Source organism: Mustela nivalis (assembly GCF_964662115.1).
Source record: "Mustela nivalis genome assembly, chromosome: 10".
NCBI classification, from domain to species: domain Eukaryota; kingdom Metazoa; phylum Chordata; class Mammalia; order Carnivora; family Mustelidae; genus Mustela; species Mustela nivalis.
In genome coordinates, this window is record NC_139029.1 from 109,632,224 (window position 1) to 109,656,951 (window position 24,728).

At 48.8% G+C, this 24,728-nt stretch overlaps 1 protein-coding gene across 6 annotated transcripts; it reads right to left on the minus strand.

Moving 5' to 3' along the window:
- Positions 1 to 167: 167 nt before the first annotated feature.
- CGN (cingulin) lies at positions 168 to 24,681 on the minus strand. 6 transcript variants are annotated; one of them, XR_014299457.1, is made up of 22 exons: positions 24,525 to 24,663; positions 17,466 to 18,347; positions 16,435 to 16,535; positions 16,212 to 16,281; positions 16,023 to 16,112; positions 13,898 to 14,025; positions 12,678 to 12,810; positions 12,164 to 12,376; positions 11,566 to 11,714; positions 11,227 to 11,359; positions 7,943 to 8,143; positions 7,420 to 7,626; positions 6,791 to 7,048; positions 5,628 to 5,798; positions 4,740 to 4,901; positions 3,785 to 3,970; positions 3,597 to 3,686; positions 3,087 to 3,170; positions 2,853 to 2,976; positions 2,459 to 2,567; positions 1,929 to 2,092; positions 168 to 1,634 (listed from the first exon to the last, which is right to left on the minus strand). XR_014299457.1 is itself a non-coding variant. In XM_082685842.1 (22 exons), the coding sequence occupies exons 2-22, from the start codon at positions 18,330 to 18,332 to the stop codon at positions 1,496 to 1,498; spliced, it is 3,780 nt and encodes a 1,259-aa protein (XP_082541968.1). In that variant the 5' UTR covers positions 18,333 to 18,347; positions 24,525 to 24,663; the 3' UTR covers positions 168 to 1,495. The 6 variants fall into 6 exon arrangements, 4 of the variants coding, with proteins under 4 accessions (XP_082541968.1, XP_082541969.1, XP_082541970.1 ...); XM_082685842.1 differs by having other exon boundaries at positions 2,858 to 2,976; positions 16,017 to 16,112; XR_014299456.1 differs by lacking the exon at positions 3,785 to 3,970.
- Between the last annotated feature and the right edge of the window lie 47 nt (positions 24,682 to 24,728).

A 24,728-nucleotide genomic window follows, 5' to 3' on the forward strand; every position in this document is an offset into this window, starting at 1 on the left:
CTATAAACACACGTCGTTCCCCAGGGTCCATCTAATCTGCTGTAAAGAGCCTCTAAAAAGTGAGATAAAGAAAAACCCAGTTTCAGCCTCTAAGTTCTCTAGTTAAAATGGTTTCTTCATAAAACAGACCTCCAAATAAGCCAGGAAAAAGAATGAAAAGTCAAGGATTTCAGTATAGATATATAATTTTAATATTTAATTTAAAATAAAATCAAGGCTGGGTTGGTTTGGGAGAAAATCTCTAACTTGCAGAATAGAAGATTTAAAAAAAAATCATGAAATTACAAGTCATTGGTGAAAACAGCTTTCTTCCTCCCCTATGCTCCTTACAGAACCTGCTCAGGAAATAAGCAGGTTTACCTCCTCCCTACCAGGGCTTGGCTCTTCCCAAAACCCAAGAGGGGAATAAATCTTCCATTGCCTCTACCCATTTTTACAAAGAGTCCATCTTTAGCCCTAGGCAGAAAGCCCTATGTCAGGTCCAAGCTCCTGAGATAATGAGGATCCCCTGATTCCCTACTGAGGTTGGGCACATCTGGGTCAGGGAAGCCACGAGAAAAACCTCTGCTTTTCAAACTCATGCAGACAGTTATCAGGGTTCCTAGATGCAACTCCCTTATAAACACATCCATAGTCACAGAAAGACAGGAGGAAACATTGAAACCCTGAGCAGAACCAAGCCCCACAACCTTATCACAGTCCTACCAAAGTCCCTCACGCAAGGGCTCATCAGTAAATGAGCCAAAAGCTCTCTAGACTGGGGCAGCCGGGGAAGCTGAGGGCCCTGGTGGGGGAAAGGCTGGTCCTTGGAGAGGTATGAATGTGCAGGTATAGAAGGCAAGAAGAACATCCTTATCTCCTTACCCTAAGGCACCAAAAGGAAAGGAAGGTAGGAATGATGAAGGGAAGAACAGATCCCTTGGATCCACTGGCTTGAGGAAGACAAAATATAAAGGAGTGGAGAGGGGTGGGGACTACCATATGGGTCCCATGACTGTGCAAAGAGAAGCATCCAAGAGCTGGATAGAGCCACCTCAGTGTGTCTATTATTCATAATGTTCCCTTCACCCTGCTCCAGAGTGGGAGGAAAACATACTGCAGGAGTCAAGGGAGCAAAAATCACAAAGGTATTTCCCTGAGCCTGAGGGTTAAGGGCTAAAGAAATAAAGCTTTATATACGTGGCAATGTCTGTCCCTTCATGCTCAATCCCCCTCAGCCTCTATGGTGACCACCCTATTGCTGTGAGGGAAGAAAAAGACTTAAGGGAAGGGCTCAGTTGGCCTAAAATACCCACTCCTCCAGAGGACAGGGAAAGCCTGTTCACCAGCTTAGTGCCAATGCCTTTTTTATCACCATCACACATACCCTTCCCATTCTTAGGACTTAATAATTGGGATCCCCCTCCAGGAATGAGGAATTCGAGGCTTGGCAGGGCAGTGCAGGCCTGGCCAGGGCAGGCTGCAAGTGTGGTCTTTGGTCCCTCGTGGACCCAAGTTAACAAGAGCTGGTCTGCAGGTTGCTTTCCGTAAGCAGTGATGCAATGGAAGAAGGGTCATAGACGCTGTCATATTCCTCATCTGAGCTCAGCCCTTCATGCTGGGTTGACTCAGCAGCTGAGCGGGAAGCTTTGCGCCTAAGAGAGAGGAATACTTGTAAGGGAAGGAGACAGACTGAGACAACCATGCTTTTCATGCTAAGGAAACTCCCAGCTTTTCTAAGGCCTTAAGGTACAAGCTCCCCCACCTATGTGAGATCTGGGGAGATGGGGTATATATAGACAGTGGGCTGAGCTAAAGAATAACCATACAGGCTTTCAGCCAGAAAGGAGTGACTGCAGAGGTCCCATCTTAGAGATCCTCCTCCCTATTCAGTTCAGGAGAACCCATTCCCGGGGTTCAGAAGAGGAGGAAAGAAAAGCAGCCTATACCAGGAGTCCTTCTCTAGGGTTTTGATCCGGGCCTGGAGCTGTTCATTGACCTCATGCTGCTCTTCCAGCTCACGCTGGGCCTTCTTCCTCAGGCCATCGAGTCGTTCAATCTCCTCTTCTGCTTCGTCCACCTGCCGCTTCAAAGCCTTCACCCTCAGGCTTAGCTGGGCAGGATACAAAGTCCCCACATTATAAAAGCATCTGTTGCGACCATGGACTGGGACCCAATTCTGACAAGGAATCGCTGCCCTAGAAAAATGTCGTGACCATGGGCAAGTTCCCTAACTTCACAGATTTGTTTTGGGGATGAAATGAGCTCACACATGTACAACAGAAAGAGAACCTAGCACATCACAGACACTTAATGCATGTGCTTATTACTATGACTGTTTTAATCCAGGGCCTCCAGTCTAGTCTCCATCCCTACATGAAGCTGGGAAGACCTATGAGATGGGGCCTCCCTTTGCCCTCAAGCAAACACACAGTATATGCTTACCATATGACTTCTTGTCCCTGGCTCCCGTCCTTACCTGATCCTTCTGGTCATTGACATGCTGCCGCTCATCATCAATTTGGATGGACAGCTCTTTAACCCTCCGTTCCAGTTTTCGGTTGGTAGATTGCAGAACAGTCTTCTCCCTAGGAGGGTATGGTAGGGGGGTGTCTGTGGCTGTAGCCATTTCCAGAGAAAACCCTATTTGGCTCCCTCCAGCCTCCATGAACTCCTCTCAGTCATGTCACACTAGGGAGGATCTAGGAGCAGATCCAAACAACAGGGGAGATAATAGGTCATTCACATTTCAGAAGTTCTACAGCTCCCTCTGCTCTTTACCAAGAGAAAAGTTGCCCCTGAAGATCAGGTTGGCCATGTCTGACATGCAAGACAGAGAAGAGCCCAGAGGGAAAGAGGGAGGATGGGCTCACATCACCTCTCTTCAGCCTGCAGCCGCTCCTGCAACTCCCGATTCTGGGATTCAAGCTGAGAGATGCTGGCGCTGGGCTTCTGGAAGCCTTCTGAGCTAGCCAAGCGGCTCTTCAAGTCCTTGTTCTGAGAAGGACAGAAAGTCTCCGTGGTCACTCTCCACTTCTGATCCCTCCTGTGGTCATTCTACCTGCCTCCTGGTGTCTATCCCCAAGACTCCTTACTCCCCTGCTTACCTGTCTCTCCAGGGAGATTTTGTCACACTCCAGATCCTGTCGAGCGGACCTTTCCTGCATGAGCTCTGCCCTCAGCTGGTCCACCTAGTGGGGATGGATGAGAGGAGCCAGATTTGGGTAGGGCTAACAATGAACCAGCCAGGTGAACCATGTGAGGCAGAGAAAACTGTAGGATGCTCTCTGAATCCCCACAATTCTTAGGCAACTAAGAAATCACAGCCTTTTCAAACGGGAGGAGCCACAGAATTTAAACAGGGCTGCCTCCATCTCGCCAGGAACCAGCATCCCCTCTGAATGGAAGCAGCCTGGATTCAGGTCAGAGAGGATCCCAGGCCATCAGGATTCCTTCTTCCACTCAGATCCCTGGCTCCTTTCCACCCATCCTAAAGGAGAGGAGACCATGAAGTAGCACCAGCCATGCACAGATTCAACAGCCAGAATTCCCCAGATTATGAAACATGGGTGGGCAGAGGTGTTCTTGAGAGGGCTGAGAGCTAAGGAAGGGGGTACCTGGTCCCGGCCACGATTCATGCGTTCTGTCAGCAGCTCCACGGTGCTCCTCTCCTCATCTAACTCCGCTTCCAGCCGTGAGACTTTCTCCTGTAGCACAGAAGCAACAGGTTCATTCTGCCCCACATGCTGGACACCAGAATGCCAAACCCCCACCAGGACCCTCCCAAAGCCCAGCCTCCACAGACCTTGCTGTCTCCCATGTCCCCACAACCAGCTGTCTTCGCCCCTGCCCAGAGCCACCATGGAGCTAGCACCCTCTGCTGACCAGGCGTGGCATTGAGGGGAGAGGGTGGTGGTGCCTGCTCTAGTCTTGGCCCTTGGCAGGATGACAAACCCCCGAATCGATTCCTCAGTGGGGCAGCCCGACTTCCCTAATAGGATAACAGACAGAAACCAAAGCGTCCAAGCCAAAGCTGGGATGGAGTCAGATCTACCACTTCCTAGCAGAAGGGCCATGGCCAAGTTGCTTAACCTCTCTGTGGGTCTGTTTTCCTCATCTATAAAATGGAGAACCTATCCCACAGTTTTTTTCTCAGGATTAAATGAGTCTTCAGTGCCTGGCACATGGCATAATATGTGTTTGCTGCTGCTATTGTCACTGTTTGTTGTTACTGCTGTTGTTGTTGCTACAAGGGAGTAGGAGAGGGAGCAGCAGCATCCCCGCTGAGCAGGGAGCCAGATGCAGGACTCAATCCCAGGACCTGAGCCAAAGGCAGACGCCCAACTGACTGAGCCACCCAGGCATCCCTTGTCCCTGTTTTTATTATTGCTGCCAAATATAGCAAACTGAAGACCACTATTCATTCTAAAGGGGAGATGCCACTGCTCAGTTCCAGCCAACTGTTGCCATGCAGACAACTCGGGATTAGAAGCTCAGGGTGACCATATTTTCCACATGTATAAAAGGAGCCAGAAATTGGTAAGATATAAGTGACATGTATAAAATTCTAAACACTGGCAATTAACTCAGTCATTTAATACACTGCACTCAAACAAAACCCATCAGCTGTGGGCCACCAGCTTTCAACACCCAGCAGAGAAAGGGGGCTTGGTGTGTCCTGGCTCCTTTCCCCCATGGAAGTCCCACCTGGGCCAGGACCTGGACACCCCTCCCCCTCCCTGTCACCCTCACACCATCACCTCAAGACCCTTGAGTTGCCGGGTCCTGTCATCCTGGGAACGCTTTTTGCTCTCTGCCTCTTGCTCCAGCCCTTGCAATCGCTGGGCCAGCAGCTCTTTGTCCAGCCGGGCTGTGTCCCGGTCAGCCTGAGAAGCTTGCAGGGCCTGCCGTAGCCTCTGGGTCTGGGCAGGAGGGAAAATGCAACAGCTTGGAGAAGTAAGGTGGGAGTAGAGGGGCGGGAGTAGGCCGCCCTGTGGGGAGAAATGTCACATCACTGACATTCTTTAGAATTGCCAGAGCCTGGTGGTAACAAAAAGCAGGCTGACTTTTAGTCCCTTTTCTTCTCTTTGAAGATCTAGTTAGCTTTCTTTAACAATTCAGGAATCAGGCAGCATCCTATCTATCAGGCAGAAAGGAGCTTAGTCCATTTTCTTTATTGTTTTAAAATGCCCTCCACAAATTAGTATCAGTGAAGTCATTTTTAGACAACTGATCCTGGGCCCCAGCCCTAGGAGTTGTGATTTAAGTGATATGGGACCCAGGTAGGGTACTGGGATTTTTTTTGTTTTTTTTTTTTTAACAAAACAAAAAGGGTTTAATGTAATCGCAGAACAGAAAATTATAACAAATTGTTACAGTAAAAGATTGTGAAGTATTAAAACTATCTATCATCTTTAAAAAATAAAATAAAACTAGCTATCATATTTCGAGACATGCCTCTGTTTTGATACTACACTTCCAATAACATTGCAGTGTTAAGGTTCTTTTGGTACTGTGATTTTTTTTTTTAAAGATTTTATTTATACTCTCTCAAATAAATAAAACCTTTAAAAAAAAAAAAAAAGAGGCAATGACCTTCACACCAAGGACACTGGGCAGGTTCCCACCCCTGCCATTCCTCCTCCTACCTCATCCTGAAGCCGGCTCAGCCCCCCTGAGTTCTTCTCAGCCTCACTGGCCCACTCCTTGGCCTGGCGCTGGGCATCCGCCACCTCCCGCCGGGCCTTCTCCTTATAATCCTCCAGCTGGGCCTGCAGCTCCTGCAGGGCCTGCTTAGAGTCATTCCCAATCTGCTCCAACTGAGAGGAAGAGAAAAGAGCCTTTTCAGCACCATACCTCTGGCCCTTCTCCGAGCCCAGACTCCCCAGATTCTCCTTACTGCCTAAGCAGCCCTCCCTTGCTCTCCCTGGGCCCAGATCCCTATAGCATGGCTAGTAGTAATATACAGATTAGTTGGGCTCAAATCCTGGCTCTACCACTTACTAGCTGTGTGATCACAGACAGGTTATTTATCCTCTCTAGGTCTCAGTTCCCCATCTATAAAATGGGAAAATAATGGTACCTACATCACAAGGTTGTTGTGAGAATTACATTAATGATACAAAGTACTTGTAAAAGTGTCTGATACCAAGTAAACCTTAAATGACCACATTTCAACAAACCCAAGATGCCAATAGATTGTGAGATATACCACTAAGAAGGAAAAACCTGCCAACTGAACCGTAACATACCATCAGTTACAAGATGCCAAGTCAACTTCAGAGATGACGCAATGTGCATTTTTAGAACTGACAAAATATGTATGTTTGCTCTAGCTTTATAAAGTAAGAGGTTACAGGGATGATCTTACCTGCAAAAATGCAATTTATTTCTTTTTCCTTTCTTCTTGCCTTCCCCCAAATATAAAATTCCACCCACAAAAATTCCTATGTTTAGGTCTTAAAGTCAGGTAGGGAGAGATGATGGAACATTCCTTTCCCTACCCCAAACAGAAAATTCTACTAATGAAGATTCTTACATTCAGATCTTACAGATGTCTTAGAGAGAATCACAGGAAACATTCTCCAAGGACCAAGACCACATGGAATGGGATGTGGAGGGATGACATGAACACTGAGGAGCGGTAGGAAAGACACTGCTCTCTCAAGATTTGGCCTTGGCTTCCCCAGCAGTGAACTTGAGGCAAGCAAACACCACACATTCTGACCCCCTCCCCAAACCCTCGCCCCCCAGGCAAGCTTCCATAAGAGCTAGGACTCTTCCTGAGAGTCCAGGACACCCCATGCCCCACCTCTTTGTTCAGCTGGCAAACAGTCTTGTCCAGCAAGCGCTTCTGCTCCTCCAGCTCAGCCTTGCCCCGCCGGAGTGCCTCCCGCTGCTTCCCCTCCTCCTCTAAAGCCCGGTTCAGTGCCTGCTGCTCCTGCCCCAAGCGGGCCAGCCCCCGCTGGGCCTCCTCCAGCCGGGCCTCCAGTGCCCGCTTGGCAGCTGCCAGGCTCCCCGACTCTTCCTGAGCTGCATTCAGGGCCTCGTCCAGTCGCTGTTTCTCAGCCTGGGAGAACAAAGACATTGGCCATTTGGAGGGGAATAGGTGGGAGGGAAGAAGAGTGATTTATGAAAAAGGTGGGCAGTGAAAACAGGCTCAGGGGAAGCAGCAAAGAAATCAGGACACAGAGAACAAGCACAAGGTGGAAGATAAGAGACAAAAGTACCAGTGCAAGAGCCAAGACATCCACAGCAAAGCATGCACCAGGAAATAAAGCCAAGTGTAACACTGGATTGGGAAGGCCAACAGAAGCACACTCAGCATAAAATGAAACTGATAGCTGAGGATTTAGCTGAAGTATTCAGCCAGGGACAAGAGGAGAGAGGGCAGGGGGTGGGGGCGGACAGGGAGCCAACGATGTGGGCAGAAGCACTGACCTCTAGCCGCTGCACCTTGCCCCGAAGCCTTGCCTCCGCCACTTCCCCACCTTCCGCCAGGCCCCGGGCCTCCTTCAGCTGCTGCTCCAGACCCAGGATGCTCCGTCGGAACTCGTCATTCTCCTCCTGGGTCTCCCGAAGTGTGGTTTCCACGGCTGCCCGCCGCTGCCCCAGCACTGCCACCTCTGCCTCTGCCGCCGCCTGAGCCTGCGGCCAGTTCAGGGAGCGGTAGCTCAGACCCCAGGGCTCCAAGTCCTTAGCCACCCCCAGGAGAGCCACCCGGAAGACCGTCCACGAGAACTGGACCTAAATAGTGGTAGTGCCCTGCGAATCCCACCCCTACAGAGCCATGCTGCATCCCTGCCTCCCCCCTGCCCACTCCTAGCTACTTTTCACCACACACCTAGGACCAAGGATCTGGTCTGTACATACCCATGATAGGTAACTTTCCATGCCCTCTGGCTCCTCTGCCCTCCAGACCCCTCAGCCTCCACCTCCTAAGCCCTGTGCCCACTCCCCTTGCCTTGGAAGCCTCTTCACAGTCCTGTCTCAGTTGCTGGATGGTCTTCTGCAGCTGGAGGTTCTGCTGTTCCAACCCCCGACCTCGATCAGCCTCAACCTTCAGCTGCTTCTCCAATTCCCGCTCCCGGTGGCGCCCAGCCACCTCCTGGCTCTGCTGCTCTTCTCTTAGTTCCTTAAGTTCCCGCTGGGTCTGGCGCAGCTCCTGGAAGGGAAGAGGGACAGTGACAGGGCACAGGGGTGGCCTGGGATATCAGACTGTGCAGCAACTGGAACTCTCATGTTTTGCGGGGGGAATGAAAGATGTTGTGGCTACTTGCGCAAGGGGTCTGAAAGCTTCTCAAAAAGTTAACCACAGAATGACCATATGAATTCCATTCCGTGGTATATATTCAAGAGTACTGAAAACATGTTCCCAAAAAACATGTTCACATGAATGTTCATTACAGCATTACTCACGATGGCTAAAACATAAAAATAACCCAAACGTCCACCCATTGGTGAACAGATAAACAAAATGTGATATATCTATATAGAGTATTATTCAGCTATAAAAAGTACTGATACATGTTACAACATCAGTAAACCTACAAAAAGATTATGCTAGGTGAAAGAAACCAGACATACAAGGCCGTATATTATGACTCGAGTTATATGAAATTGTGCAGAATAGGCAAATGCATAAAGACAGAAAGTAGATTAGTGGTTACCCAGGGCTGGGGAAAGTGACTGCTAATGGATATGGAGTTCTTTTCTGGGGTGATGAAAATGTTCTCTGATTAGATAATGATGATGGACATAAAGCTTTGTGTATATACTAAAAACCACAAAGGGATTCCTGTGGGGCTCAGCCGGTTGGGTGTCTGTCTTTGCAACAGGTCATGATCCCAGGGTCCTGGGATCTATTCCCCCATTGGGCTCCTTGCTCAGTGGGGAGACTGCTTCTCCCTCTGCCTGCCGCTGATTGTGCTCTCTGTCAAATAAATGAATAAAATCTTTAAAAACAAACAAGCAAAAACCCCCCACTAAATCATACACTTAGAAAGGGTAAATTCTATGGTATGTGAAATAAATCTACACACACACACACACACAATCAAATCACATTAAGTGAGAGTAGATGAGGGTGTGGATAAAACAGGATTGGCTATTTCAAAAATAAAATGGGTTGAAAACCAAAACATATTATGCAATAAATAGTGGTGCTGCTCGTTTTTCTTTTTTTTTTTTTTTTTAATTAAAATACTGGGTGGGCACCTGGGTGGCTCAATGGGTTAAAGCCTCTGCTTTCAGCTCAGGTCATGATCCCAGGGTCCTGGGATCGAGCCCCACATCGGGCTCTCTGCTCAGCAGGGAGCCTGCTTCCCTTCCTCTCTCTCTGCCTGCCCCTCTGCCTACTTGCAATCTCTGTCTGTCAAATAAATAAATAAATAGTCTTTTTTTTTTTAATTAAAAAAAATAAAATAAAATACTGGGGAGCCTGCATGGCTCAGATGGTAGAGCATGCAACTCTTGATCTCAGGGCTATGAGTTTGAGCCCCACATTGAATATAAAAATAAAAATCTTTAAAGAAAAATTTGAGGGGGTGCCCAGGTGGCTCAGTTAAGCATCTGCCTCCGGCTCAGGTCATGATTCCAGAGTCATGGGATCGAGCCCCACATCGGGCTCCCTGCTCTGTGAGGAGCCTGCTTCTCCCTCTCCTTTTGCCTACTGCTCTGCCTTGTATTCTCTCTAATAAATAAATAAAATCAAAAATAAATAAAATTTTGAGATATGAGCTCTCGTGCTATCATTCTTTAGCTATCAGCTACTTCTGAAATTCAGAAAATACCATAATTAGGCTGAAAGGTTATATAATATACTTTGAGTTTTCGGTATAAAATAACAAAACTAACTGCAAAGAAAAAAAACAGCACAGTGTGTGGTCTATACTGGATGGGGTCTGTTTTCCTAATGCGTATGTTGTCTGAGTGGGTACTTGATAAAATACACTTCGTATACGAGTTAAATCAAGCACTAGTTACTTCTTCTTAGCTTTTCAGCTTTATCTCCTATGATAGTCAACTGAGATTGTCCAGAGAAATGTCCACTAATGTAGCAAACAGACTTCAGACATTCTTGATAATTTGTTAACTTCATACTAACATAGTAAAAACTTAAGAGCACTTTTCATTTCACAATCACTAAAAGTACACTTGGTTAATGTTCTTTATGTTTTTCTCCAAGTATTTTGTGTAAGCTCAGACTTTTGTTTATCTGGAAAATCATCACTAAGAGCTATATTTCTTTACTCATTTAATAAATATGACTGCCTTGATTATAATTAGGCAGCCTTATGGCAAAGGCATGATAAACAAGCAATGATTAATTAATACTTGTTAAATGAGCACCAACTACATATCCAGCATAGTGAATCAAAGAACTATAAACCTCGAAGGATCCTTAGGAGGCCATAAATGACAGTTCCCTATACTAACAAAATATTTTCTAAGTTTCAAAATCATCCAAAATAATTAGATGCTTTCTTGTCCTCCAAAAACTAATACCAAGAATATGAAGAAATTGTCTGTATTCGCTTCAATCTGATGACCTTACCATTTATAAAACGTCCATGCATGATAAAATCCCTGCGTCTAGATCCTATACTCTAGGCAGACTTCACTATACCATCTGGCTTCCCCAGTAGGTCAGCTGGCCATGCCAATGCAAGTACTCCAGTCTGTCTGATGACACTTCACATTACAAGTTAATAAACTGCCATTCTAACTGTAAATGTTGGTTTCATAGATATAGTTAATGAGTCCATCCCCCTGCCCTATTCCCCATCACCCCACCCGCTCCAGACAGAGCAACTCTCCCTGTGCGGACCAAATTCGAAGCTTCAAAAATGACCCTGGAGTTTCACAAATCCATCTAAATGCTGCTTCCCCTGAGGTCTCTTGGGAGGCAGCCAGCAGCCTCTGGCTTGAACCCAACTAGGAGTCCTTCCCACTGGAAACCTGTACACTCAATGAGAGCAACCCAACTGCATCAGAGAGTGTGTAGGGGAAAGAGCTGGCTGAGCAGGAAGGTGGATCCTGAAAACCAAGCACAGAGGAGGCAGCCACTAGTCTGGAGATCCTCATGGGTAGGTGAGGTCAGTGCCCATCACCCAACCTGCTCTTCTACACCCCAGCTCCAAGTACCTTTTTTATTTCTTTTCTTTTTTTAAGTAATCTCTTCACCCAGCATGGGGCTCAAACTCACAACCCTGAGATCGAGTCCCAGTCAGGTGCCTCTCAAAGTACCTTCTTGAGCTCCTCCATTTGGCGAGTATCTGCAGCACCAGCCCGGGCCTGCCCTAACTCCCTCTGTAAGACATCCATCTTCTCCCCAAGCTCCTCTTCCATCTCCTCCTTCTCCATCCGCAGCTGCAGGAGTCTGAGCCCAGCCAGGTGAATGCAAAGGAAAAGGGAACAAGGTTAGGCCACCTGCCTGGGCAAGGTTAGCAGGACAATGCAAACCACCTCCTCAGAAGCCAACAGGCTGGGCACCCACTCTCAGCAGAGAAAAGGGCACAGCCTGGGTAGAAAAGCAGCAGGATATAGGAAACATGGATAAGCACTGCTGAGAGACAAATTCCTTACTCCTGCTTGGTGGCTCTAAGTTCCTCCTTGTTCTTTTGGAACATGCTCTGCCAATGCCCTGTCTCCTCTGAGGTCTCCTCCAGCTCCCTCTGCAGCTCCCGCACGAGGGTTGACATCTTCTGCCTCTCCACCTCTAAGGCAGCATGGTCCTAGGGAAGGAGACAATTCGGGGACAGGAGGCTCAGAGGGAAGAACTCGCTTCAGATCAAAGTCTAAGCTTGTGGAAGGGGAGGCTCAGGACCAGAGGGCACCACACTGGTGACACACTGTGAGACCTCAGGGTGCCTGGTGCGATGTTAGCACAAAGTCTCCCCAGGTCAGAGTGTCCCCCACCCCCGCTGTCACTGACAGGATGCCTCCCCCATTTATTTCCCCATGGGACTTTGGTCACACACCCTCATGGTACTCCTGGCCTGCATTTCCTCACTCTGCCCTTGTAGGTTTCCTGGCCAAGGTTTTCATCACATCTCACATTTGTCTTTCAGAGGGAGTTCCAGTTATGACATGGAAAGTCCCCAAATACCAAGAGACCTCAAGGCAGCCCCTTCTGGGGGTGAGGGGCTGCCCTCTTCCAGCAGTCCTTGCTCTGGTCACATGCCTGGGTGGCATCCTGCACACTCTGGCGAAGCTGCTCTGCATCTCGCTGGTACTGCTGTCGGACGCTTTCCAACTCCTGGTCACGGGAGGCCACCTCCTCCTTCAGGGCCCCCTTCAAGGCTGTCAGCTCCCGCTCCCGCAGTCTCAGCTGCTCCTCTATCCGCTGTTTCCCCTCCAACACCTCTTCCAGCAGCTGCCGGGTCTCTGACAGGTCCTGGAGAAAGGAAGACAAGTAAAGAGGTGACTCTGCCTGTCCATTTCTTTGGTCAATCAAAAATATTTATTGAGCAGCTTAGACCTGTCAGGCTCAGTACCCGGTGCTCTCTGCTCTCTAGGATGCCCACCCTTCTGGGCTCTACCCCCCATCTGACCACTGAACCTCTCTGAAAGCACACTAAGGGGTACCCATAATCAGCTATCTTCTGCCCATACTGTGGGGAAACTGGAGGTGAACAGATCTGAGGGTGTTCTAGCTGAAAGGAAACAGAAGCTGCGGGAGCCATCCTCCTCCCTACCTTTCTTAGCGCCTCCTTAGCAGACTCTGATCCCTGGGCCTCTTTCAGTTTGTCCTGCAGTTCCATCACTTTGGTCTCCAGCCCATGTCTTACCCTTTCACCCTGATCCACAAGGAGCTTCATGTTCTGGAGCCTAATAATTAATAACAAATAATATCATCAAGCACTGGGTGTCAAGCAGTTTTCTAAACCCTTTACATATATTAATTCATTTAAACCTCCTTCTTTGTTCAAATCTAAATGAGGCCTCCCCTGACCACTTTGTTTCTTTTTTTTTTTTTTTTTTTTTTTTTTAAAGATTTTATTTATTTATTTGACAGAGAGAAATCACAAGTAGGCAGAGAGGCAGGCAGAGAGAGAGAGAGGAGGAAGCAGGCTCCCTGCCGAGCAGAGAGCCCGATGCGGGACTCGATCCCAGGACCTTGAGATCATGACCTGAGCCGAAGGCAGCGGCTTAACCACTGAGCCACCCAGGCGCCCCCACTTTGTTTCTTTTTAAAAGATTTTGTTTATTTATTTGAGAGGGAGGGAGAGAGAAGAGAGAGCACAAGCAGGGGCAGTGGGAGAAACAGGCTCTGCACTGAGCAAGGAGCCTGATATAGGGCTTGATCCCAGGACCCTGGGATCATGACCTGAGCCGAAGGCAGACACTTAACTGAACCCCAAGGTGCCCCCTGACCACTTTATTTAATATACAAATTGGCTCCTCCACCACCAGGCCCCCCAATCTACTTTGACCTACTCCATTAATCGCCTTCTCAAATGCTACAGATTTACTTATCTAATATGCTCACTATTTACTGTCTGTCTCCCCAACCCACCCCCCCAACACACACACAAGAAACTATGCTTCTGGACAGCAGTGCTCCTCATCTCAATGGTTCACTAGTATACCCCAGAAATCTAGATCAGTGCGTGCCAAACAGTATTCATTGCAAAGACATCTACTAAATGAACAGTCCTGTGAGGTAGCTACTATTATTAACCCATTTTACAGATTTAGAGCCTGAAGTAGAGAGGCAAATCCAGGTAACCCAACTCAGGCACAATCACCATTACCGACAGAGAAAGCAAAGAGAAAGGTCCTATCTTTAAACTATTTCTGTCTGCCCCTTATAGCTTCTAGATATCTAGATTCTCCATCTCTCCCACCCAGGGGACACCTCCAACTCTGGCCTCCGTCCCCAAGCAGCCCCATGTGCACCATCAGCTGCACTCACTCTTTGGTGCTCTGCTGGGCCTCCCCCTTCTTCCTCTCCAGCAGCTGCTGCAGCCGGCTGCACTCTTTTTCCTTCTCCTCCAGCTGCTGCTCCAGACTAACCCGGGATGGCTCTAGCTTTTGTCGCTTCTGGAAAAGGCAGGGAGAGTAAAGCAGCTGGAGAGAAGGGAAAGCCTCTCAGAGGACCAGGAGTAATGCAAATGTCTAACATTTACTGACTCACTACATGACAGGCACTGTACTACGGACCCTGTGTTTATTATCTGCATTTAATTCTCCTAATGAGCCTTGGGACTTGTGATGGATGGTATAAAGTATGTCCACTAATTGTCTGACATTCCTTTCAAAAGGTGAAGTTTCTCCCCTCTTTATTTTTTAGTTAATTTAAATTTTTTTTCAGGATTTTATTTATTTATTTGGCAGAGAGAGAAAGACAGTGAGAGAGGGAACACAAGCAGGGGGAGTGAGAGGAGCAGAAGCAGAGATCCCGTTGAGCAGGGAGCCTGATGCAGGGAGCCTGATGCAGGGCTCAATCCCAGGACTCTGGGATCATGACCTGAGCTGAAGGCAGATGCTTAACTAATGAGCCACCCAGACACCCTTAAGAACACTCTTCTAACAAACAGAAAAAGGATGCAATGATGTGTATCTTCTGCAACTCATCCTAAAAAGGCACTGCAGCTTCCTCCTTACCTTCTCTCTTGGATCATTGTGGGGGAAGGTAGATGCCATACTGTGCAGACACTCAAGCAGCCCCACGAAGAGGTCCACACAGCAAGGAAGTGAGTTCTCCAGTCAATAACCACTGTCTTCTCTTGACTAGAGCCCCAGCCAACACCTTGACTGGAAACTCCTAATAGACCCTGAACTACCCAGCTAAGGTGCTTCCAGACTCTGGGCCCTCAAGACACCAGGAGATGACTGTTTGAAACTGTTGAGTTTTGACGTACTTTGTTACATAGCCATAGATAAATAAGATAGTACAATTATTATCCCCACTTTATAGTTAAGGAAACAGCAGCTTAGAACATGTAAAGAACATGCCCGAAGTCAGTTACGCAGCCAACAGTTACCAGGATTTGAACTCAGTTTGACTCCACAGCTGACCACTTAACCAGTATACTATACTGCTTTCCAGGAAATAAAGGAAGTTACAATCCAATACTTACTAACTACATGCAAGGCAATACTGTTAGAGGTGCGAGCAATATTTTTTAAACTTTTTAAACTTTTTTTTTTTTTTTTAAGAGAGAGAGAATGTGGAGTGGGGGAAAGGGCAGAGGGGGAATCCCAAGCAGGCTCCATGACCAGCACAGAGCCTGACACAGGTCTCGATCCCACAACCCTGAGATCACAACCTGAGCTGCAATCAAGAGTCTCACACTTAACCTACTGAGCCACCCAGGTGCCCCACAATATTTTTTTTTAAAGGGAGTACACAGACTTTCACATAAGGTTGACCTGAATTTTTAAATTCCATCTCTGTTACTTAGTACCTTGAGTAATTCACTTAACCTGGCTGATCTTCAGTTTTCTTATCACGAAAATGTCCACAATATCTATTTTATAAGATCACTATAATTATTATATATTATTCAGGACAGTACCTATTACAAGAAGTATACTCAATAGGGGCGCCTAGGTGGCTCAGCTGGTTAAGCATCAGACTTTGGTTCCAGTCACGATCTTAGGGTCCTGGGATCCAGGCTCCACACTCCACAGAAGTCTGCTTGTCCCTTTCCCTCTCTCTCTGCCCCTCCCCCCATTCATGCTTTCTCTCTCAAATATATATATATATAAAGTACACTCAATAAATGACAGCTACTCGTATTGCCATCATCATAATGACAGTGAAAAAACTGAGGTAAGTAATCCCAGTGAGCAGCAAAGCCAGGATAAGAACTTCCAAAGGAAATGAATGGAAGGAAGTCAGAGCTCTGATGACTGCGCTCTTCTCCCTAAGCTCCAGGGAAGCCCAGAAGTCCTTGTGGGGACCAGCACATACTCTTGTCTCCTGTGTCACAGAACATATGAGTGCTCATTTGGTCACACGGAAGAGCAACCCAAGCACTGTTTGCCCCGTGCCCCATGTGCCTCCTGCACCTCTAGTCTCCCCTCACCTTCACCTCGTCATCCAACTTTTGCTGCAGCTCCTCCACTTTTCGGGTGAGCTCACTTTGCCCAGCCAGGGCCTTAGCAGACACAGGAGAAGTCATCTGCCAGAAACAGGGCAGGAAGGAATGGGTCCACATCCAGATCCAGGCCCCACAGGCCCTAACCCTGCCTCCTGGTCCCACCAGGAGGTGGTCACTCACCAACAGAGGCTGCATCTGTTCCAGCACCAAACTGACCTTCCTCCTCACAGACGTTTCGCTTTCTGAGCTTCTGGAGGATAAAAGGGCAGAAGCAAAAGCTAAGAGAGGGAAGAGGTAACAGAGATGAGAGAAGGAAGAGCTAAGGACAGGGAAGATGGGGAAGGAAGCCAGAAGGAAAAGAGGGGGTGTGTGTGACTGCGCTGCTGGGAGGGCCCCCACTTACCCCTCCCTCAGGATGCTGTAGATGGTGGCCTTCACATGGTCCACACTGCCTGGTGGCGCTGTCTCCTGCTGGTCTCGGAGAAGGTCTGGGGTTGATTTGAACTGCAAAACATAAACCCAGAGAAACAGGAAAATGAAGCCAGCGGCATGTGTGGGGTTCAGATGGTGCAGAAGCAGCAGATGGGAGACGAGGCCCTCCCAGCATGCCCAACAGGCCTCACATGCGGAAAAGAGGCAACACTGCGGAGACCTGAGCAGCAGGCCCAGGAGAGGTCCAAGCAGGGTACACCTCTCACTATTGCTACAAGCCAGATTCTCCTTGACAAGCAGATCTCAACTAGTTGTGAGCTCTGTGGTAAGCTGTTACTACTGACAGTTAATGTACTAGAACTTATAAATGAATAGGCTTAATTTTGTCTCCAAGAAGCTACTGCCCCACTTATTTGCACTCCTGAGTGGGAGACAGAGATGGGAGTTTTGACCAGACCACTCCTGGAAGCTGGTCATATTACCAGGCCTGCCTTACGGATGCTGCAGACCTAGCAAATGCTAGTGACTGAGGCACAGTCCATGACCAGGCGGTAACAAGTTGATTCTCATGCTTGTGAAGGCTGATTTCACATCAGTTCCATTTCCATGGAAGTATCTCGTACATGTGAATATCATCTATCTAGAAGATGGGTAAAGTGGAGGACAAAAGTAGAAACCTTCTGCCTGGAGCACCTGGGTGGCTCAGTGGGTTAAAGCCTCTGCCTTCGGCTTGGGTCATAATCTCAGGGTCCTGGGATCAAGCCCCGCATCAGGCTCTCTACTCGGCGGGGAGCCTGCTTCCTCCTCTCTCTCTCTCTCTCTCTGCCTGCCTCTCTGCCTACTTATGATCTCTGTCTGTCAAATGAATAAAATAAAAATATTAAAAAAAAAAAAAAAGAAAGAAAGAAAGAAAGAAACCTTCTGCCTTAAGTTATTGAATCAGCAAGGGGTCCCGGGGCTGCTGGGCTGGGGATCGGTAGCTACAGAGGAGTGGGGTCTAACCTTCAGCATGCCAGGATCCTGGGCTCTCCCCCGTGGCTCCTCAAAACTCTGCAGAACCCAGTCCTGGGTCTGATGGGAATGGCTAAAGCCACCGAGAGAGCTCTGGCTCTGGGTCAGCTGCCTGGAGCTGCCCATGTGGCTGTCATGCTTTGTGCTAGGAGTCCAGTGGTTGGGGGACCGACGCTCCCGTTCCTCAACGGTATCCCGTGGGAGCCGATTGTCCAGGCTTTGGCTCCGCTTGCGTTGTTCAGGGGGCAGAGTACGCATGCGCCGACCAGTCTGCCCCCGGGCCTGGCCCCCATGGTGACCGTCAAACTTGTTGATGAGTGAGTCCACTGAAGACAGGGGAGCAGTGTCAATGGTGCTCCCTGGGGAAGCTCCCTGGGGGGCCAGCTCCAGAAGGCTAGTGCTCCTGGTATTTGGACTCACAGGGGCAGGGCCTGTCAGTGAGGCCTGGGACTGGGATCTGAGCAGCCTTCCATTCCAGTGGACCCCAGGCTCCTCATCAGACATACTGCCCTGTGAGCAGGCAGGAAATTCTTTGGCATGAGAGTAGGAGCTCTCAGGGAATTCCGAGTCAGAGCTCAGCGCTCCCGGAGCCCCTATGTTGTTGGACCCCTTGATCTGGACTCCAAAGGAGTCACCACCTTGCTCCCCACTGTTGAGCACCACAAAGGGCTGTCCAGCAATGCCCTGCACACGCACAGCAACCCCATAGGTATTGGCTCTTGCATCCTTAGCTGGACGTCGCCCACCACGACGTAGGGTGCCCATCTCTGCATCACCCACTGGCTCTGTAATGAAGCGAATCTGGACTCCATGGTCTACAGGGCCCCGGGGCTCAGCCATGGTGGATGCCTGTTCCATGAATGGGAGGGGGTCCTAGAAAATCAAGAAAACAGTTAAAGCTGAGAGACTAGAAGCAGAAACCCCAAAACCTCCACCTGTCCGGCTTTTGTGTGGCTTATTACTTTGTCGTTCCTTCTACACAGAATAGTGGTTCTCCTATTTTATCTGAAAAGTATCTATTGGACTCTGTCCCCAAAGTTTCTGATTTAGTAGGTCTGCATCTGAATTTCTACCAAGTTCCCAGGAGATACTGACACTGCTGGTCCAGATTCCAGGTTTTGAGACCCATTGACTTAGAAGAATCCATTTCCTCTAATACAGTCCTAGGAAGCATGGCTTTGTCGAGAGTTCAACAATTTTGCTTGATCTTCACACATATGCCTATAGCATGGTGTGCCTTCTCCAACCCCAATGAAGGCAGATCCCAAACCCTGCCTAACAGATACCTTTATCCCAATGGAGAAAAGGGGCCCTCTACTCCCAGAGTTCATTTAAGATACACAAAACTACCCCCCCACACACACAAGTTATGCCATCTTACTTCTGGGATGATAGCAGTGAAGCCTCTGGGTTGGAGGACCTGGGGGCTGAGGACAAGGATGGGAGAGTAACTAGCTTTCTACTGAGTATCTTTTGTCCCTTTTAAGTTTGGAACCATGTAGATGTATTGCTTATTCAAAAAAAAAGATTTAAGCAGGGGGCCTGGGCGGCTCAGTGGGTTAAAGCCTCTGCCTCCGGATCAGGTTATGATCCCAGAGAGCCCCACATCAGGCTCTCTGCTCAGCAGGAAGCCTGCTTCCTCCTCTCTCTCTGCCTGCCTCTCTGTCTACTTGTGGTCTCTGTCTGTCAAATAAATAAATAAAATCTTAAAAAAAAAAAAATAAAGATTTAAGTAACACTTAAGAATGTCCATTCCACGGGGCGCCTGGGTGGCTCCGTGGTTTGGGCTGCTGCCTTCGGCTCGGGTCATGATCTCAGGGTCCTGGGATCGAGCCTCACATCGGGCTCTCTGCTCCGCAGGAAGCCTGCTTCCCTCTCTCTCTCTCTCTCTCTCTGCCTGCCTCTCTGCCTACTTGTGATCTCTGTCTGTCAAATAAATAAATAAAATCTTTAAAAAAAAAAAAAAAAGAATGTCCATTCCAAGGGCCCTAGGATAGGTAGACTTGTCCCACCTGAAGGCCAGAGCCAGGACAACCCATAGGCCAACTCCTCTGGTCCCCATCAGCCTAAAATTAGAGTCGGCAAATGGAATATATTCCAGGTGTGCTCTGGCTCCAGGAACTGAGGAGGGCAGTTTCTTCTTGAAGCAAATAACAACTTCAGTTTCCGCAGCCCTACAACTAATCTCCACCACAGCCTAGTACCAAACTGGAGGAGGAGTATCTGAAGAGCCAGATAGACACAAAAACATATGCAGCTCAATCTCCCAGTGGAGCTCTGGGCCAAGGAAAGCTGGCAAGGCCCCCTTCAGGGACTGTAGCCTTGCTAGGAAGCCCAGAAAACAAGAGTAAGAGGGAAAGGGAGTGGCCTAGCAGCAGGTGAGAAAGGGCTTGGTGGGAAGAACATTCCTAACATTCCCAGCTCTTCCCCTCCAGGGAAAGGAACTGGAGGGAGGAGCCCTTATTGGCAACAGTTCTCAGACTCCATTTGAGAGAATGAAGTAATGCACCCACCCACCCCCCAAGAAACAGTCCACACAAGCTTTTACCACAGAATCTCAAGAGTTTCATTAAGACCTCCAAGTCCACCCTGAACTAAAGGACCCCTGCCCTTCCACCATTCCAGCATTGGGGAGGACTTGAACCAACCTCAGATACTCCAAACAAAAGGATATTAAATCGGCAGGGTCCTTTGTTAGAATTCAAGAAATGGGATCAGGAAAGAAGCTACAAGGCAAAGGTTCTTCAAACCACTCATCCAGTAAAAAAAGAACCTAGCCCTCCTCTTCATTGAATGTATATAACGTTGAGCAAATCACAACTGTTCTGAGCCTCAATTTCCTCATCAGTAAACAGGTGTAATGATAATACCTCCTGAGGAAATACTTGTAAAAATTAGACAATAATAATTACAAGTGTATACAGCTATAAAAATGTTACCATGTTCTACATTTCAGATTCTTGCATGTAATTTACTTAGGTTCCTTTTTTTTTTTTTTTTTTTTTTTAAATAAAAAGAGGGAAGGGACCCTGGGTGGCTTAGTCGTTAAGCGTCTGCCTTCATCTCAGGTCATGCTCCCAGGGTCCAGGGATCGAGCCCCCCATCAGGCAGGAAGCCTGCTTCTCCCACTCCCCCTGCTCATGTTCCCTCCCTGGCTGTGTCTGTCTCTGTCAAATAAATAAAATCTTAAAAAAAATAGGGGTGCCTGGGTGGCTCAGTCAGTTAAGCATCTGACTCTTGGTTTCAACTTGATCTCATGGTTGTGGGGCTCGAGCTCCATGTTGGCCTTCGTGCTCTGCACGGTGTCTGCTTCAAATTCTCTCTCCCTCTCCCTCTCACTCACTCACTTTCTCTCTTACAAATAAATAAAATCTTTTAAAAAAAGAAAAAAAAAGAGGGAAAATGACATGAAACATGAAACATAGCTAGCAGCACCTACGCCTGTCACAAAGCTGATAACAAATTTACCCTGCATACATGCACTCCTTCTAACAGGCCCTTTCTGGCTCCACATGCTTCACAGAAGGATGTCACTTCCTCAGAGCCCTTCCCAACCACCCCCTCCCACAAACTAGATCAGAACTATGTTATATGGGGCGCCTGGGTGGCTCAGTGGGTTAAAGCCTCTGCCTTAGGCTCAGGTTGTGATCCCAGGGTCCTGGGATTGAGCCCTGCATTGGATTCTCTGCTCAGCAGGGAGCCTGCTTCCCCCTCTCTCTCTCTGCCTGCCTCTCTGCCTACTTGTGATCTTTGTCAAATGAATAAATAAAATCTTTAAAAAAAAAGAACAATGTTATATGTTCTATAGTTGTCCTTCAATAAATCTACCTCAGTTTATTATTTTTTTAAAGATTTCGTTTTTAAGTAATCTCTATACCCAGTGTGGGGCTCAAATTTATAGCCCCGAGATCAAGAGTTGCATGCTGTACCAACTGAGCCAGCCAGACACCCCTGTTTACTTTTATAGATTTATCAGAGTGATTTGCTTCCTGTCTGTCTCCCCCACTAGATGATACACTCCTGGAGGACAAAGAACATAAGCTCTCAGCTGACTTCAGGCCTCCAGGACCTGGTGACACAGTATGTATCAATAAATATGTGTTAAAGATTGTATCCTGAACTAAGGCACTCGAATAGCAGTGGGGAGATTTACCCAATGATCCCCCTCACAGCCATTTCTCATGTGCCCTCATAACAAGACCTCTCCCTGCCCCATTCAGTCTTAATTTTGGAACCAGATGTGCCTAGACTGCCAGCTCTCAGAAGTCCCATGATTTATTCATATCACAGCTCTACTCTGTCAGTACATCAACTGATCTTCCAGATCCAGATAGAGGAGCTCCCAGACTAGGCCCAGCAGAGTGCACAGCCCCTCACCCACCCAAGAGCACCAACTTGTTCAGAGGCAGTGCTGAGCGTGCCCCCAGGTCCCAATGACTCCCTAATTTCAACGGACTGTTAGTCCTGGGACAGTGGGTCAGGGGCGAGCAGGATTGACACGATCTTTGGGGTGGTGGGTCAGAAAGCAGAGCTCTAAATGATTCAACATGGAAAACCTGAAACCCATCCGCCTTTAGTTACAGAGGACAGTGGGGCGTGGCCAGGGGAGCCAAGCAGCTCCAAGGCCTTGCGTAAACCCCAGAGGCAGGTAAACATCGATCTGGTGCCAGGAAACATGGAGTACACAGGCTTCGCTCTCCCAGCTTGCCCCTGCTTTTCCCTCCTCAGCATGTGCCCAGGACATTCCTCATCAACTGTATTCTTGTGGCCCAGGCCACAAGTTGATTCAACTTCATCTCCCTCTCCATTCCTGCCTGTAAGAAGAGGGAGGATACGCTGCACCTGTACCAGCCACTTCTCCCTCAGTTACTTATTAGCCTGCCCTGCCCCAATTCCGTCACCTCACCCAGCCATAAGCATCTGGCTTCCAACTAGGAGTGACAGTCTCTGAACTTCTGGCAGGAAGTGGGGGTGGGGTAGTTTGGGGTGTGTAGAGGAAGAACTGACATATACAGGGCCAGGCAATATGCTAGATGCTACATAACTGGCAGATTTAGAAAATGGAAGAAAAAGAGGTATAGAGATTAGACTCCTCTCAGAGGGAACAAGAGAAGTAAATGGCCAAAATAGGAAAGGATAGCTCAGTGACCTTGATGGATTGGTTATTTTCTCAGAAAGAGTTACAAAGATAAGAAGGTTCCCCATGGATCAAAAAGAACTGGCCCCAAGTGGACTCCTGGCCCAGTCCACTGAAAAAGCAGAAACCTGAGAGCCAGGCTAGAGCAGTTTGGCCAGTGGGGGAGAAAAACAGAATGATAAACTGGGCCCTGCAAACTGGCTGGACTGGTTTGAGAGGCAAGGGGTAGGGGAGGGCCAGAGAGACTCCACTGGCAGCTCATAAAGCAGACCAGAGAAACTCCACACCGCAGAGGAGGCAGGGGGCAAAACCATGGGCATGGATTGTCCAGCCTAGATGCCAAGGCTGTGAAAGAGGCAGAGAGTGGAGAGGGAACAGGGAGAAACAGATGCACAAAGAACCTGGTGAGTGACAGGCCAGTATGTGTTAGGAAGACTTTGTTTCCCCCACCCCTCCCTCTTAAGTTCCGGAAACTGCATTCCTCATCCCACACTTGCCTTGGCCAACTCATTGGCCCTTAGTTCTCCCCTCCCCTGAAACAACATAGAGAAACAACCCTACCTTCTCCTCTCCTCCCACAGGGCTGATAGCATGCGGGTCAGCCTGGGAAATAAGAAAAGGTTCTAGGAAGCCAGAATCCTCTTAGGGTCAGGGCAAATCTCTGGATTAGCAGTCCCCTACAGCCAGCCCCCCACTCGAAATATCAAGGATAAAAGAAGGGGTGCAGAGGCACGTGTAGGCAGCCTATGAACAACATAGCGGTTGCTAATTATTTCCCAATTACAACTTTCCTCAGGCAGGGCATCAAAGGGGCCAAACTAAGACTGGCTCTGGTTCCCTTACCTGCCTAAGGCAAGGAAATCTGCCTCAGAAGCCTTGTCTGGTCCGCAACATGCAGCTCTCGTCCAGTGTGGAGTCCCAGAGGTACTAATTTCCCTAGTCTTATGGTCTCCAAAGGAGTCCTGCCTATTTCCCACACCCCTGGTGCCTACTGACAGTATGACAACCATCATGGTCCTGGACTCAAGGACGCCTTGTGGGGTTTCATGGAGTAATAGGGATCTTCTGGGAGGCATCAAGGGAATGGGTTAGGCTCCTAAACTGCATCCAATGGCCCCATCTAGAACCACAGAATAAACTATGTGTGCTTGGGGAGAGGGTCCGACATTAGCCCCAGCCAGAAGCCTCGTTAGAAAGAATTTCTACGGATTTTGTAGGCCTAGGGATCTATGCTTCCTCATACCCCTCTCTTGGCGAGCACTCTCTCAAGTGGAAGAAGGAAAAAATCTCCCGGGCATTAAAGCAAAGGCTGACAGAAACTGAAGGCTTAAATAGTTTCACACCTAGCAAAGAGATGGGGGTGCCTTCTTGTTTTGTCCCTCAGTATCTCCATCTGTAGGTGAAGGGTTAGAGCAAAACTCCACACCTCACACTTCTCAAAGCCTGAAAGGAGGTGCCAGCGCCAGCTCAGAACGGCAGCCAGGAGGAAAACCTGAGGCAAATAGCACCTCTGGACGCCTTCCCCCTTCCGTCTCTGAACCCCAGGCAGTTGTTCCCCCTGTTCAACTGACACTAACTACTCCCCCCTAACACCGCGGTCTCCAACAGAAATTCTTGCCCCTAGGACCGGCGTCTGACCTCCAGATATAACCAGACGCTGAAACGCTTTCGTGTCCTGAGAGTAGCCTTAGCCTCAGGTGCCCCTCACCTGGCACGTTCCCAGCCACTTGCCTCTGGTACCAGAGTAGGAGCCAGCTTTTAGCCAGTACTCTCCACCCTAGCTTCAGCTCCCCTCCTCCTCTCTTCAGTGCAGCACCTGTACCCCGGAAAAGGGTATCTCGGATCGCCTCGCCCCTTGCCCGTCACGCCCGCTTGCCTTTTCAGGGGCTCTTGCCCCCTCCGCATTCACTCACCCCAGCCGGGCTCGGCGCTCCCGGGCTCGGTCTCGGCCTCGGGTTCGGGCTCGGGCTCGGGCTCGGGCTCGGGCTCGCGCTCGGGCTAAGCTGCGCCCGCCGCTCCCCGGCCCTCCCCCTCCGTCCCTCCGCGCTCCCTCCCCCCACCAACCTGTTACTCCCCTCCGGAGCTCCACCCCCATTGGCCGTCACCACCCGCCCGCC